The 16,204-nt window shown below is 38.7% G+C and overlaps 1 protein-coding gene across 6 annotated transcripts in view; it reads right to left on the bottom strand.

Moving 5' to 3' along the window:
* The window catches only part of MCC (MCC regulator of WNT signaling pathway), a 198,963-nt gene that overhangs the window by 27,107 nt on the left and 155,652 nt on the right, over positions 1 to 16,204 (bottom strand). For all 6 annotated transcript variants that reach the window (XM_062599020.1, XM_062599019.1, XM_062599023.1 and 3 more), the window contains 6 exons: positions 10,086 to 10,232; positions 9,664 to 9,753; positions 8,878 to 9,026; positions 7,457 to 7,597; positions 6,346 to 6,446; positions 3,559 to 3,742 (listed from right to left, as the gene is read on the bottom strand). In XM_062599020.1, the coding sequence (XP_062455004.1) occupies positions 3,559 to 3,742; positions 6,346 to 6,446; positions 7,457 to 7,597; positions 8,878 to 9,026; positions 9,664 to 9,753; positions 10,086 to 10,232 (812 nt within the window). The remainder of the gene's footprint in view (positions 1 to 3,558; positions 3,743 to 6,345; positions 6,447 to 7,456; positions 7,598 to 8,877; positions 9,027 to 9,663; positions 9,754 to 10,085; positions 10,233 to 16,204) is intronic.

Here is a 16,204-nt window from a genome sequence, read left to right as displayed (position 1 = left end):
ACTGGGAGATTTAGCCCTATGTTTGATTGAGTTTAGCTATTTAGTGGTACTAAGTAATACTGAAAAGAATTCCCTTTGCACATAAGAGGCCAGACTTTCCCTCCATGAATCCAGATGTAAGGTTGGGGTTACTAGCATTGCAGTGAATACAAAACACCATTTTCAGTCAGAACTAGAATTGCAGCCTCTCTTTTGTTTCCTTCTTTCTCAAGGTGCAATCAGTCAAACCTTGTTGGCAATATATGTTCTATGGTTAGCCATTAAAATAATTATGACTTCCAACTATACCACAGAGCTATTTTTATTTTCAAAAATGAATTGGCAACATTATTGTGCTGCTGCTGCCAGCCAAATGAGTTGAGATGCTCGCTATTATTTTTATTCACTTCACTAGTAACAACCTCTGTGATGCTCTTTCATTTCATTTCAGTTGCTCCCTTTTACAGTCTTTAACCCCTTGTCACCAGTGGCCCTCTGAGCATTTGTTCTCAGTAATGTGTTCAGTGATTTGACATTCAGAATCTCATTTGAAATGCCAAAGCTAAAGATGGGTCAACACTTCCATTATAAGTCCCTATTCTACAGGGCTTCGAACGGCAGGAAGAATTATTCATTTGTCACAAGTCTCAGTGAAGGAGAGCTTTCATCGCCTCACTCCTTCTCTACTCACCCTGGTTACAAAGAAAAAAGGTAACAAAGGTAACAATACATATCTGCAACCAAGAGCCCCCACACTAAAATAGTTATGATAAAAGACTGGTTTTGCAGATTCAGAGTATGTTTGAATCATGTAATGTAAAAATGTTTTCATTTAAGTACAGCGGCCCCCAAATGGCAGCTCACGTAGCGCTCCTCACTCCCCTGCTTTATAGGCTGCCAAGTTAAGAGAAAAGAAAAACATAAAGCTTGCAGGAACAGCTAGAAATCCAGAGTTGGCCTTCCTGTCTCTCCTTGTATTGCTATTGCAGTGGCAGAGAAAAGGAAATGGAAGCCACCAACATCAAAGAATCACAGAAGGCCGGAGATCTGTGGCAGGAGGAGTCCAGAGCAGCAGGGTGCCAGCTGACAAGGAAGCACGCGAGAATGGAGCAGAAGAGCTGGCAATATAGGCAGGGTAACAGCGAAAAGCATGAGCAGGCTCCTGGAGATAAAAACTAACCAAATAACCAACCAGAAGTTGGCCAGAATGACAGGGAGAGGAGTTAAAGAGAAAACCTTCAATTTTTTTTACACCTGGAATAGAAACTTACTGATGTAAATATAGACAAGTGTGTACCTTTTGAACCAGCACGCTTTTCACCTATGGACTGACACAATGATGCCATTTGTCTGTGAGCTTAAGAGGAGATGCTTCTCTTTTGAGGTAGGGTTCACAGCAGGGAGAACATCTCTATCATGTATCATTTGACCACAACAGAAGGAAAGGAAAGAAAAGAAGGTTTGTATTATATGGAGAAGCTAAAGTTTCAGAAGTGTTTTTCCTGGTATGTGGACTTAGACAAAGAACAATTACATTGCTGGGAGATTGAATAAGGGATGATCAGATCAGCACGTCCACATGACGAGCTCCTGATTTGCTGTGCCCCCCTTGGATAAGAGCAACTCTTCTTTCTTGAGTTCCACATATCTCAAAGTAGATAACAGTGGTTACCATATTCAATCCGGTATCTTGCTCCATGCCAGAAAAATTTAGCCTGCAATGATAATGACTGAAGCTAAGAGATTTCTCTCTTGCATAGGCAAGCATTTTATTCTGCACTTTTACATGCCACATGACTATGTGACCAATCTCTGATGAAATCTGAAATCCACCCATTTTAAGCATACTCTGCTTAAACTTCATCTACTCAAAGTATTTATTACATGCACACATAAACATATTGCCAGCCAACCAGCAGAAGTTCGCTTAAACAACAAGCATGAGGGACAATGTTCCTCTCCAAACACACATACTTCCCTCACAAAATGAAAATGAGGGTCAACAAATCAAGGACTGTAGAGGCTGTATTCCTACCAAATACTTTTCAAAGAAAGGCTGAAAACTCCAAATAACCCCCCAAAAAACAGGGGGGGGGGGGGGGAGAGAGAGAGAGAGAGGGAGAGAGAGAGAGAAATATTTCCTAATTCAATCCTGGCAGCTAACTTGATCATTTTAAAGAAAAATAAATTACGTATTGACTGTGTACCAGAAAGAAAAACACTGAGGCAGTTACAATCAACTGAAAATGACTCCTTTTAAATAGAAGGGTAAACAAGCTCAGCCTAGCTAGAGCTGTTGCCATGCATGGCCACCTACAACATGTTCATGTGCAGGTGCAAGACGGCATAAATTGTACATGCACTAAGGCAAGTCAAGTATTCAAAACAGCTTTGTATAACCTTCTAAACAGCTTTGTATAACCTTCTCCCGGGCCAGTCAATACTTTTGGTATCATGACTGACCAATGTGTTACTAGTGCAGAATGTGTCCTATTCATTTCAAAACAAAAACGTTACTTTCTTGGACCAATAGTGCAACATTAAAACTTCTCTGAAAAAGTTTTTTAAATTTATCTCACATTTGAACCTCACTCCCTTGGATTACCTCTTTTCCAGATTTTTAGCTATTCCATGCTACTCAACAAGGCAGGAAATAAGATCATTTGGAGGAGATGGTGGTAAGAAGAGGAAATGATAATGTACTAAAATAAACTTCTAAAAGTGTCAAAAAATTACAGCATTTGAATAAAGAACTGGCTCAAAGACAGGATTAAAACAAAGTTTTAGAGTGAATCTGAGAAACCAAAATAAATTTTACACAGAAAAATGTTCATCTATATTTATCCAGGATGCTTGCCAATTTTGTATCCACACATATTCACCATAGAGAGTACAATAACACTGCAGGCAGGCAAAGACCCAAAATGAAGCTGCTGGCAGATGTATTTGAACTGGAACACTTCCGCAATAATAGTTGATTTAAATTTCATTATTTTATAGGTCTTCAGAAATACTGCAATATCCAGCCCTTTCCTGGAAAAATCCACTCCATCCCTCATGATGGGCGTTTGCCACTCCACTTGCAAAAAGAACAGAACGGACAAATTTTGAGGGGTGCAAAGGGAAAGCAGAGAAAATGGTTCAAAACTAAATGGATCAAAACTAAATGGATGGATTTGTGAGGTTTAAAAAACAGTCCTTGCACACTCCAAAAACTCAGCAGAAGCACACTTAGGGTGTTCTGTTTCTCTGTAGATCTGTGCTGCCCTTATACAATAGGGGTGAACAAGTACTACATGCTCCAAGTTTCAGGGAGACAGCAAGAGAGTCACTGGGGTAAAACAAACATAATGCTTCTGCCCTTAACAAGGAAGATCAAAGTTCAGAATCACCCATTTGCAACAAATCTATACAAGATCCTTCTTGGCTGGAGTTGCTCAAAGCCTGAAGACAATTAGACCACAGAGGCATGGTGACCTAGAAAACGCAGTTAACAGCACTCAGCAGACAGAATGCAACACAAGCTTCAGTCTGAAATCAAATGCTTGGAGATCAGGAAAGCAAACAAGTTGCAGTTACCTCGTGTGGCTGTTGGACGACAGGCTTTCCCAGGGCTGCACGCTACAGCCAGTGACTGCATAGGCTCCCCCACAGCTCCCATCTAGTTTCATCAGCAAGGCTTTTGCTGCATTCTCAGCTGTCTTCCTGCAGTCATGAGCTCTCTTCAGCATCTGGGTAATGTTTTCATCACCTGTTTGGTCCCCTAGTTTGCAAGCAAACAATCTGTTTCAGAGCTTTGAGGAGGGTGATAAAAATTAAGGCAAGAATAGAGATGCTTCCATGTGCTTTCAGTCTATATTAATATGATGATGATAAATTATCAATTTATGATACAAAAGCAGCTTCACTGCTGTGTGAGCATTGGTGATAACTGGGCTTCTGGCCACAATGCATCTCCCTCCCAGTCACAATATACAGGTATTTGTCTTAAGTCGTGTTTTACTTTAATTACCTTGCCTGTTTGTAATGATACGCACCGTGGGTTAGCATTAATCCAAGATGCTCAAGATAATAACACACTGGGAAAGCACCAACCTAAATTGCAACTCTTACTTCCATTAGCCCAGTGCTATTTTACAGTGTGGTCACTTGCAGGGCCCTTGCTCATGAACACCTTCACCTCAACCTGAACAGTTTGCCAGAACACCCTTTTGCTGGTTACCTTTCCACCTGTAAGGACAACTTTGCTGCTCAGAAGCAGCAGCTGAGCTTCTAGAGTTTACAGTCCTTCACACTAAAACAAAAGAAAACCAGCACTGGTTAATTAATTAATTAGAAGTAACTTGCAGAGGTTCTGCAGAGACTATGCAGCTATTGAGCCATCCCTACAGCAGAGGCAAGGCAGTTACCATTCTTGTAATTCTGACTCCAGCTGGACTAAACTCACTGCATTAAGTCACACTGGGGGCTACACTGAAAGGCAGAACAAAGCAACAATATATTCATAGTTCACTAATTACAGTGCAAAAGTGTCAGAGAGCATAACAAATTCCAGTTTGCTTTATACCAGACTTTCATTTAATCTTCATTCAAATCAAAGACTAACTACCCATACTCTGCACTTGCTAAGCAAACTACATGCATTAGAACTAATGTTAATGCAGAAGAAAGGAAGTGAGAGCATTCTGTTAAGAGCAGCTGGCTGTGCTCAGCTCCAACTAACACAGAAGCAATTCCCAGGCATTTTCCACTCTCAGATGTTGCTGCAAAACTTGACTGACCTTCAAACCAAAAATCTGCTATTTTTTCTAGGCATTCTAATCAAATTTTACTGTGAAGTAAAGGTATGTAAACCAAACATCAACCTCCCTCAAAGTTATGTAACAGGAATTTGGCACCATTTCTATCACAGGACTGTAGCTAGTAATACTATAATTAAGAGCTGTTGACAGACACCTATATAAAATTAAATTACACCCTCTCTTCCATAAAATCCATGTGGGATAAAGTCCTGCTCATACCAAATATGTTTTCCCTTTCCAAGATTTCTTTCTGTCACCTGCATAAGGAGAAAATCGTTTTGCTAGCCACCAATCTCTTCCAGCAGCAAAAGCTCGACAGCACATTTTAGAAAGGAAAGACCAGACTCTGAAAGAAAAGCGGATGAAAAAAAGCAAACATCCACTCTGACATTTACTCTGTGGCCCACTATGTACAAACTCACCTACACAAAGGCTTTCTCCTACACTAGAAGAGATGCAAAACAAGCTGCATGGTAACAACACAGTGACTGTGGGTTGAGTTTATCCAGCCTCCTGAAACAAGAGGTTGAACCCATCAGCCTTGTGGCTCTGATGCCAGATGGTCACTTGGTCTCTAAAAGCTTTCAGTTTACATTTCAGTGATTTCTGAGAAGCCAGCACTATAAATTACTGTCTCAGCTAGGCTGTTACTAAGTCTCAGCACAGCATGAAAAGCTATGCTTTCCTCTTCAAAGGTGTCCCCACTTCCTAACTCAAGATTAATACTGCTAACTTCTATTAGTAAGAAGAATGAGACTATAAAAATTGGATTAATGTTCATTCTGTAAACATGTCATTCTATTAGTAAAACAGCAGTAATGTGAAGTTCTGCACACTTCAGAAATATACTGTAGAAGTGGCTTAATCTATTACTTGGAGAACAAGATACTCAAAAAACTTAAGTCACAAAATTAACTATCCAAAAAATAAAATAAATCAAGAACATAGAGGCTGATATCCCAGACAACAACAGAGTAAAACATCATGTAGAAAGTTTTAAAATTTCAGGGCAAAGTTAAAATGTGCGGTGAAAAAACTAGAGCTGCTTTCTTTTCTTTCTTCTTCTTCTTCTTCTTTTTTTTTTTTTTTTTTGGCAACCATTGAATAGTATCTTTGCATTTTGCATTTTTAATCCCAGCTTCTCACAGACTGCACTTAATTTTTGTGGGTGAATACTTCCAGTACAAACACAATTTGTATTTGCAGATACCACAGCCCTACTGTCCTAAGCCTTTCATTGTTTGTAAGTATTGTTTAATCATTCCACTCTGTACAGGCAAATGCCTTTAGCAGCTTCACCACGAGAATAGGCATCCCCTGTAATGGTATACATAGGTTAATTGAAATTGCTGGTATATTTTATGAGTTATTTCCAGTCTCTCCCTTCCCCCTGCTTCTTCTCGAGTGTGTAAAAATGATTTACTTCTTCAGCTGAAAACAAAATAGACTGGAGAGCATTCTTAAGTGGTGGGTCATGAGATGATTCAGTATTGCAACTAACTCTTACGAATGCTAATTGACGTGCAGAATGAAATCTAAATAAAGTGATTCATCGACATCTTACCAACAGAACCAACACCTGCAGCTCTGAATTGCCCAAGAATGAGACTCTGCTCGCTTTCTGCCAATGCCAACAGCAGCTCATATGCTTCTATGCACTGTTCACTAAAAGAGAAAATAAACCACAGAAAACAAAAATCAAATAATATTTGCAATTTATATAGCAAAAATATCTGCAATGATTAATAAAAAAGAGGTAGCTAATGAACTACATGATTCCCTATGACATAACATACATAGCTTCTACCACAAGCACTCAAAAGTCTTTCTTTCCATATTATGCTCTCAGATTGGCCTCAAGTAATGTAACAGCAAAAAGTGAAAGAGGAAACGATCTGATGTGAGGTGAGCTCTGGTGAAACAGTCAGCAATACAACTGATGGTAAACATTATGTATTTGAGAAACTATCTTTTCAGGCCTTCTTACTATGTCAAGAAAACTTAGAAAAATAGTTGTTTCTCTCTCCTGACTGTGAAGTTTTCTTCCATACAAGATGACAGCTACTAAACACAGTTATGAGTCACTTGCTCCTGTTGCATTCTAATATGTTTTTAAAAATATATACATTACTGCACCTACCAGTAATTTATATTTCCTTATAATTTGCCCAAGGCTGACAGTAACAGAATATATTCCTTAAAAGGCATACAATTTGTCCTAACGGCAGAAGTGCCTGCTCCAAATTACTTGCAGCAGCAGGAGTTAAGTGACACCCTCTTTTTACACAGATTAAAGCAAATTTAGATACTTGAAACCAATATCAAGTATTTACCCACAATTCCCACTGATGGCATATAAAGTCACTCGAAAACATGTAGAGTAAAATGGCATTCCTTGGTCCACTGACCTTGAGAAAGGTGCCTGAGCATTGCAGAAAACCAACGTCTCACGACTGGTTTGAACTCACTGCTGCCACTGAACTACAGTTGAGATACACTTGTACCAGTAACTTCAGTTGCACAGTTTATTCAGTAGTTTAACCAATGAGGCATTTTTTTCAGGGTGGAATTAAAAAGAAACAGCTTCACTATGGCACACTAGTAATTTCACTCTCGGAGGCCTCTGTCAAGTTTTCCCTCTCTTTTTCTGGCTGGGATATTCTCTAAGTACATACCTATATTGCAGTGCAAGCCTGAGGGCTGTGGCATTGGACTCATACTTCCCAACAAGCATGCTCATCCGCTCTGCATTGCTCTTGCACTCCTCCAGTGTTATTGTCAACAAGTCATTCTGGGATTTCAAGTGTTCAATACGGCTGTAGAAGAGGAAATAATTTTAAGTCTTCAAGTTTAGCTTGCAGATACAGTCTTGAAAACTCTAAAACAATCATAATTTAAAACAACAAAGACTTAGAACACATTGCAACAGCAAAATCTAACTGCTCCATATCCCACAGGAAGAACCAAGAGGACACTCATTTCTCCAGAAAAGCCTACTTCCTGTTCTTCTTCTCCTTCCCATTAAATGCAATCAATATAACATTTCTCTGTGAAAAAGCAGCACTCAGAAAGCTGTAGCCTTCTTTTGAAGTTACAGGAATGTATGGAGCAGTTATCTTAATTTTTTGCTTTATCTTTCTACTTCTGTTCCTCCCTACCTGCTGCCACATTTGCTTCTTGTTTTAAGTGGCACCTTAATTAGCATCAGGTGTGTGGAGGGTGGAGTGATCATACAGCTGCAAAAATGCCCTATCTCTTTGAAACATCCAGAATAACTGTTTCGCTTAAAATAGTATTTTAGTCACGATTACAGAGACAACTTCCAAAATATGAACCGAGTTTCAGCGATGCAATGAAATCTCCAACAATTCTGGCAACTGTTCATGTAAGAACTTAACTGCAATATTCTTCTCAATGAAGTTAACTATGGATCTGAAAATAAAGCTTCAAAATATCAGTATTACTAACTATTATCATTGAGATAGCATTGGGGAAAAGAGAACTTGGAAGCAGGCTGACACACAGTTCCTGGATACCTGATCCACAGTTTTGTTCCTGTGTGCTAAACAGGACATGAAGCTTTGGCTGAGACAGAACTTATTCAGCAGTTAGCAATATTTTAATTACAACCAGAAAGCTAAAATCTTTCTTCTACTGCCAGAAATCTAACTGCATGTTTTCCACACTAACACATATCTGTGTACACTCACTGATAGTTAATACTATAATTCTATTTCTTCAAGAGAAAAAAAAGTGAGCTAATTCTAGAACAATGAAGAGTAAGTTATAAGATTCCTTATTTCTAGCACTGATGTGTTTTACGAAAAAAAAACGTCATGTCTAATCGGTTAGCCATAGCAAAGGACATTCTACAGTGCAGATGATGGTGCCACGCTTGAATAATAATATATAACTAGATTGTCATACTGATGGAAAGAATCCTTAGTGTATGCTTCAATCACCTGTTTCTCAACTCCTTTTTATGTTTATTTGCAGCTGTCAGAGCTTAGCAAGGACAAAACTATGAAATGCACAAAAACCAGTAACTTCAACAAAGCTAACAGCGGACAACATATTTGAGCATAGCTAACCTTACCTATTTAATCTCTCTGTCTCCACTTCAAATTCTCGGATTTTACTTTCAGAGATAGCAGATCCATGTGAATAAAGAGTTTGGAAGATTTCTTGGATATTTGAGCAGTCTTGGAGGGAATGTGCCAAGTGTTCAGCCACACTGCTAGACACCTGCACAGGATAATTAACAGATCCTTGTGAATGGTAGCAAATGGACAACATAGATTGTCTGGATTGACAGCTGAGTTTGTCTGGATGTACTCACTTCAACATATTCATTATTCAGTTTTCTCTATAAATTTTAAAGAGACTAGGACATTTACAGGCTTCACCTCAAGAAGTTACTTTGATTCAAAATTCTAGCTAACCAAAGACTGAAGGCCACCACAGATTTAAAAATGTTAATATACTTCCTTGAAAGCTAAACAAATGTCAGACCTAAATTGTTCTTTCAGTGAAATAAATATTAACTGACAGTAGCAACACTGTATTTACTAAATTTACATTGGCATTTCAGAGCAGAACACAGTGCTCTGTTGATTTAGAAACTGTAGAATGCAACAGAAAAGCCTTTGCTTGGTGAGTAATATTGACTCTGTTTATTATTCCCTTAAAGTCATTCAAGGTATGATTTCTAGCCACCATGAGATCCTAATGTTGGGTAAAATACTCTGTTCAAGTATTTTTCTCAAAATAGGCTTTAAGTTATTTTCAGTTAGCTGATATTTTTAGAAAAAAATGCTGCTTTTAATGGAACATAAGTCATATTTAGAAGGTACCATGCATGCATATGTTTATTAGTCCTTACTCCTATGCTGCTGATTTCTGATCCTAGGACAGGTCTGTCAGACGATGAAGACTCTGATCTTGTCTTTGACAACTTCACTCTTTCAGCAATCTAGAAGTCAGAATGCTGCACAAGTTACATGGGACCCCACACTCCATATACATTATACAAAATATATCATCATTTGTTCACTGGCTACTTTTGGAAACCTTAAACAAAGTGGTATAGATTGACATCTGTGTTGAAACTGAGAGATGTAAAAGCATTAGTGCTCATTTCTTGCTGCAGGCCAAGTTCATGGGCCTCCTTATGACCCCAGAAAACTTTCCCGGGATTCTAGACGTTATTTCCCAAGTAATCACATGCCCGCACAGCAGCTGTGCAAAATGAAACCCATTTCTCCCAGATAATAAGAAGCATTACTGCAGTACACAATAGCTTACCTTGGCTATGGGAATGTCATTGCTACTGCTGCTTGTGCTCAGTTCTCCAGTACTGGGGTTAATGGGTCGATTTGCAGAAGTGAGACGACTTGGGCTGGATGGACCTGTTGCCTGCACACTTTGCAAACGTGTTTGCAGTTCCCGAACCTATAATAAAACACAATATCCTGTTTTCCTATTTTATGGTTTAAATATTTCATAAGTTTTCTCATTGTCTCGCCAAACCTAATTGCTTCTGGCTCGAGCACAGAAGTTGTATTTTGCCCTGTGGTGGTCGCAGAATTTTCATGTGGAGAGGTTGTTTTAAAATTCTACTCCCTCCCCCCTTGCAACTATTTCCAATCTGTAAAAAGGCAAATGTAACACTGCAGAGTAATTACTGTTAGGTACAGCTTTCTTTGTATAACTCCTTCAATGCAGCATAAAAAATATTTTTGGCGGGGGGGGGGGGGGTAAAGCTAATGTTCTAGCCTAAGATTGTGATGCTGAAGTAAAACAGTTGAAGATCCTATTCTTAATGGAAAACTCCAACACTGAAGAAACGCTTGACATACAAACATCACAGGATGACTTCACCATATTTAAAGGCCAAATATATTGAAATTTTAATCATGCTTTCAAAACTACAGTTAAGTAGAGCTACCAAAAAGAGTTACGTACAGACAAGAAAACACTAGGAAAGTGCCCAGTTTAGTTTGCAGAAGGTCTCTAACCATACACTGCAGAACACTGCACTGTCCTCATAACACATCAAATACTTGTAGAACTGATATCTGAAGAGCTCCAGGACTAAGGGGGAGTCGAGGAAAAGGCCTACAGGAACCAAAATGTATTGTTGAGTACGCAAGTAGAGCGTTTGCCTTGGAATAATTCTTAATAAACACAGAATAAACTGTCTGCTTAACACTTCAGTTATGCCACAAGGGAAAGTGACAGAGCTCATTTTTCCCAGAGAACTAGTGTCTTGGTATCAAATAGAGCATGAGGAGAGCGAGAAGGGAGAGGAAACCATTCGAAGAGGAAATTTCCCTGAATACTGGAATGTTTATCTTAATATGAAAGTTCCTGTGTGGATTGTTAGAATATTGCAGAACAGAAATGGTGAAACTTTACCAGAACTCCAGTGAAATGAGAACAGAGTTCAGCCCACTTGATGTCCTCTTGTAGCATGAAATGCAACTGTGGTACCTATTTTATAGAACCAAGTGGGTTCTTATACTAAATATAATACATTTACAGAAAGAACTGATTAAGCAAGCTGAAATTCCTTGTCAGAAAATATCAAAATTAAAGTTGCATTAAAGCTTTTGGTCTTCCTCAGCTATTAGCTCAGTAAGTGCACTGTTAGTGCTTTGGAGATCCCTGTTTGAAGAAGTGGCAGTCAGACTCTGCACAACATACACAGACCCCTTCAATGTACTGCACTGAAGCAGGGCCTCAGGCTGGAAATTTTCCCTGTCCCCAGAGCAGAATTTAAGGATCCCCAAAGTCCATTTCTACTTCCCTGGAGAATCCCCCTGCTTCTGCTTCACATTTCATGCAACCTGAGGGTCAGGTTGTCTGAAGACTTACTGTCAAATATCAGAATTTGTAGGTAGGTGACAATCATGAAAAGAAGAAAAAGCCTATGCTTTACAAAACAAAGCATAACAATTTTGTATTACTAAGAAAAGGTTGCAGGTAACAACAATAAGCGCTAACTACACTCACTTTGCTGTTCATGGAAGAGTGCTACATCTTACAGCCAAGCCAACCACCTCCCTCAGTTACAAAAAGGAAGAGTACACAAAGCTTCTAAATCGAATCTCCAGGGTATAAAGTAACTTACTAAAAACCGAATCTCCAGGGTGTAAAGTAACTTACTAAAAAATGAATGTGGGCATTTGCCCCAGAATCATCTTAAGTGTAATTCCATTAAAAGTTAACTGAACAGATGTGTGTAAAGTACATTCAGAGCACGTATCTTCTAGATAGTCTCAGCTGCGGCCTCCTTTGTTCATACGGTATTCCTTTGTTCAGATTTGATTTCCAACATGGATACAGCTGCACCAATGCAAATCTTGAGGACAGAAGTGCTGCACTGATGCAAAACAATCATTTTAACCTACTGGTAAGTCTAAAACTGAAACAAACCATGTAGGTATGTTGCTGCCTGCAATGTGGAGTGCAAGGGTAAACAGGATTTGTTTTGCTACATTAACACTGCGGAAAAAAACAAATTGATTTTTGTTAAATTGAAATCACATTTATTACTATTTCTGAACCCAGGCTGTTTGTATAAAAAACTAAATTCCTCAAGTACTTAAGTTATAGCATTGTTTAAAAGCAAACACATACAAAAACCACTACGGATTTATTCATCAGAAATTCAAATCTCTACCTCAATTCCTATGCCCAGAAGCCAGTCCTGAAAGATTGCAGTCCAAAAGCGAGTAACATTGTAAATTTAAGCGCAATCAGAAAACAGCACGTTAAAATTGTTTAAAATGCTGTTGCATTCATTTACTCCCAATTTTAAAATCACCTAACGTAAAGACAATATTACGTAAAACTTTAACACCAATAGGTTTTCTTTGGTCTATGTTTTATTACTCAGCAGTGATTATTGGCCACAATTACAAAGTCAATTATTTTTAAGGGTCCGTAAAACAACATTCACAACGGAAAGAAAAATTAACCCAACTAAGACTACAGCCAGGAAAAGTTTTCCTTGGGAAAGCACTTATAAAACAAAACTCAAAGCACAGTAGAGTTATCAATCTATACTAATCACTGCTTTAATACTGTGCCACAGAGGCAACCACAACTTTAAAAATGCATCAATAAGCTGTCTGTTTTCTTGATGTACTTAAAAGTTCAGTCCTTCATTTGAGAAATTACAAACTGAATTAATTGCTATAAATTACTGCACTAACTTTACAGTGAGCTTGGGATGATGATTCTGGAGTAGGATAACAGAACAAGTTTGTCTTACCTGTAGAACCATTGACCTCAAAATCCACACTTCACCAAGGCAGAATCACCAACCAGCTGTGTTGCCCAACTACCTGACTGCCCTGAGACAACTCAGGTAACTATTTCTGGTCACCAAAGCTTCCTCCATAAATAGAGCAGTATGTGCCATCTCCTCAGAAAGTACTTCTCTGAACTAACAGTAATTCTAAATGAAAAGTAAGGAAAGATCAAAGAACACAAATCGAGAAAAAAAAACGTTTAGAAGAGGTGGCTTATCTGTATGGGTAAATGTGTGGTCTTCCTTTATTTTGAGATCAGTGATTCCACAGGCAAGACAAACTTGTTCTGCTATTCTGCTCCAAATTATGCTTACTAGTAGAAAGAAGGCGATTATGGTATTTTATGTGAGACATGGTAAGTATTTGGAAATGGAAGCGAGAGGAAGCGCAGATGTTACAGAAATTGGCAAAAATTTGGCAAAATTCTATGGATGAAGACAAAAAAAGAAAAAATAAAGTTCCACTGAAAGGAGGGAGAAGTGGATTTGTGAGGTAGTGAGGAATAATCAGGAATGATTTAAAAAAATATCTCCTCAGCCTTTGCCTCCTGTTTAAAGAAAGTAACATCTGGCAGGATGTCAAAATTACTGTCCTAAAACTCTAAATTGAGATGAAAAGTGGCAGACAAGCAGACTAAATTACAGTATCAGATAAAACAAGGCATAGGAGAGAATAGAGAGGAATAAAGGAAACAACTGTGGAAACATCTGGAAAGACAATATTAAAAAAAGGAAAGAGCAAAGATCTTTTACATAGCTGAAGGAAGCCAGAAGAATTGTGGAAATCCCAGAAGTAAAGCAGCACTGGGTTTTTTGAAACAGCAACAGCAAGGGGATTAAGTGATACACAGTGCAATACAGACATCAGACTTGACAGCAAAGGATATCCTAGCTACTGAGCAAGTCAGATGCAAATAGACATTTTATTTATTAATATTTGATGTTTAGCAACATGGAGTAATTGTTTAGTTGCATTTCTAATTTCTTCCTTGAACACTGAGAATTGAAGGAGAAAACAAGGGAGGAAAAAAGCATAACTTCTTATGGGTGCCTTAAGAACTAGATAAAAAAAACAGTGTAGAAGAAAAAAGGGTCTGACATATTTCAGTACTGCTGGATTTATAAAGGACATCATGAGTGATTAACACGCACCGCAGACACGTTTGCAAACTTGAATAGTGGGTTATAGAAAACACTTCAGTGGAACACACTCAAGTTAACTATAATCATGAATCTAAGAAACATATTGATCCATTTTAGTCTTTGTATTTTACACACGCATACTTGCAACTATACAATTTCTTAACATACTCTCAATAAAAAAAACACATCACTACAAACTCCCCGTTTTTATCACTGATTTCTATATTCAAAGGACACCTGCGACTTTTGCTCTTGACCCACTTTGAAATAAGGGTCATGCCTGTGATTCTTTTCCTTCTACACTACCTGTGACTTGTTTTATCATGTAGTATCCTTTAACTCTTTAAGTAATGAAGATTTTGTCCAGCATTTTAATACCACTTCCAAATTGTTTTTGTTATAAAGAGAAGGAAGATGATGTACAACAAACCACGGGAGATGAACATACTTCTCCCACTGTTTTATTTATGTATACTGCCAATCTGTGGGGGAGAGGATGGAGAATGGAACACTAAATCTGGTAATTCAAGCTGCTCTAAACGACAAGGGCCTTTCCCAGCTTCTGAGCACTGGGAAGCTCTCAATAGGTTGTGGTTGACTGAACATAGAGGTCTTGAACTGCCCACACTCCGAGGGAAGGCTTTTCTGGTACTTATAAGGGCCTGTTCCCCTCACCAAATGCTCTGGAGCTCAATCATCTTGGGTCTGTAGTCATGCCTTCAAATAAGGCATTCAGAGAATCTCTCCCCTCTACCAAGACGTGTGGTTTCAAGCAACCCAGAATAACTTAACTGTCTTTGGGAGCTCTGTTATTCTGACAGAACTGAAAATTATTTCCTAGTTTAAAAGTTATTTTGAAGGACACAGAAAGGGAACACCAGGCAGATACAACCAGAGCTATGGTGAAACAGCTATGCTATACAGATTTAACCATATGGGTTTTTAAGTATCAGGAAAAGCTACAGTTCTCTGGGTGATACAAGTACGTTATGAAGTGCTCTATAGCTTTTGCCACCTTTCAGACAACAGTTCCTCACTAAGTGCTACCTACTGATCTGTGCGTAAAGATCTGGGTGCTGCACCTCCATGAAAGATGCAAAGGAAAACCAAGGACATGACATTGGAGGCAAAACGTGGATTCTCTGAAAGCTTCAAACAAGGCTGAAGTATTCTGAACCAGGCTAGCACATGGTAGAAACAAACACAAATGAGGGCAGTAAGCCTATCTCAGGCTTTCCTTCATTGAATTTCAGATTAATCACTGAGCATTTGCATACAAGCTCGGAAACAGAAGCAAAACTCTAGTTCTTTAGCAGCTAAGCTGAGATATTGCTGTGTAAGCAAATACTATGCAGCTGAAGGAGAAAGGGAAGGGAAATAGCTTTTGGCTGCTACCTCAGGTCTCTGGTGTACACCAAAAGACAACAAGACAGAAGAGCTCAAGGATCACTTTAAACTGTGCAAGCTTAAAATAATCTCCAAAGACCTATAATATAGCAATCTGGAGCAATTCTTTCTGACACTGACATAAAAGATACCAAAAGGAGGACAGCTGAGCTGCTCGTGCCAAGTTTGTGTCATCAGAGAAGAGTGCAGGCTGAGGAATGCCAGGGAGCAAGGATCTGACCCATTCTGTGGTCTGTGTGTGTTTCAATGGCTTGCAAGAGTGAGGTATTTTGAGAGAGCCCTAATGCTAAAATTGTATTTCTTAGAGTGAAGAAAATCTGGGCAGCTGTAGGGATCACATACTAAAACCATGCTTTTCCACTCCACTCGGTGTTACCATTTCAATAAGGTATCAGTAAGCAGAATATGGCTAAAATGTAACGTTCTTGCTTTTCTGATCAGTTTGGCAAATTCAGCTGGATTAGGAGTAGATCCAAAAAACATCACAACTACCAGCATTTGATTAACTGCACAAGTTGTAATGGTGACATAGGGCTTATGCAGAGAATTACAGATT

This window comes from Rhea pennata, chromosome Z, assembly GCF_028389875.1.
Source record: "Rhea pennata isolate bPtePen1 chromosome Z, bPtePen1.pri, whole genome shotgun sequence".
Classification (NCBI taxonomy): domain Eukaryota; kingdom Metazoa; phylum Chordata; class Aves; order Rheiformes; family Rheidae; genus Rhea; species Rhea pennata.
This window is presented reverse-complemented; position numbering and strand designations above follow the sequence as displayed.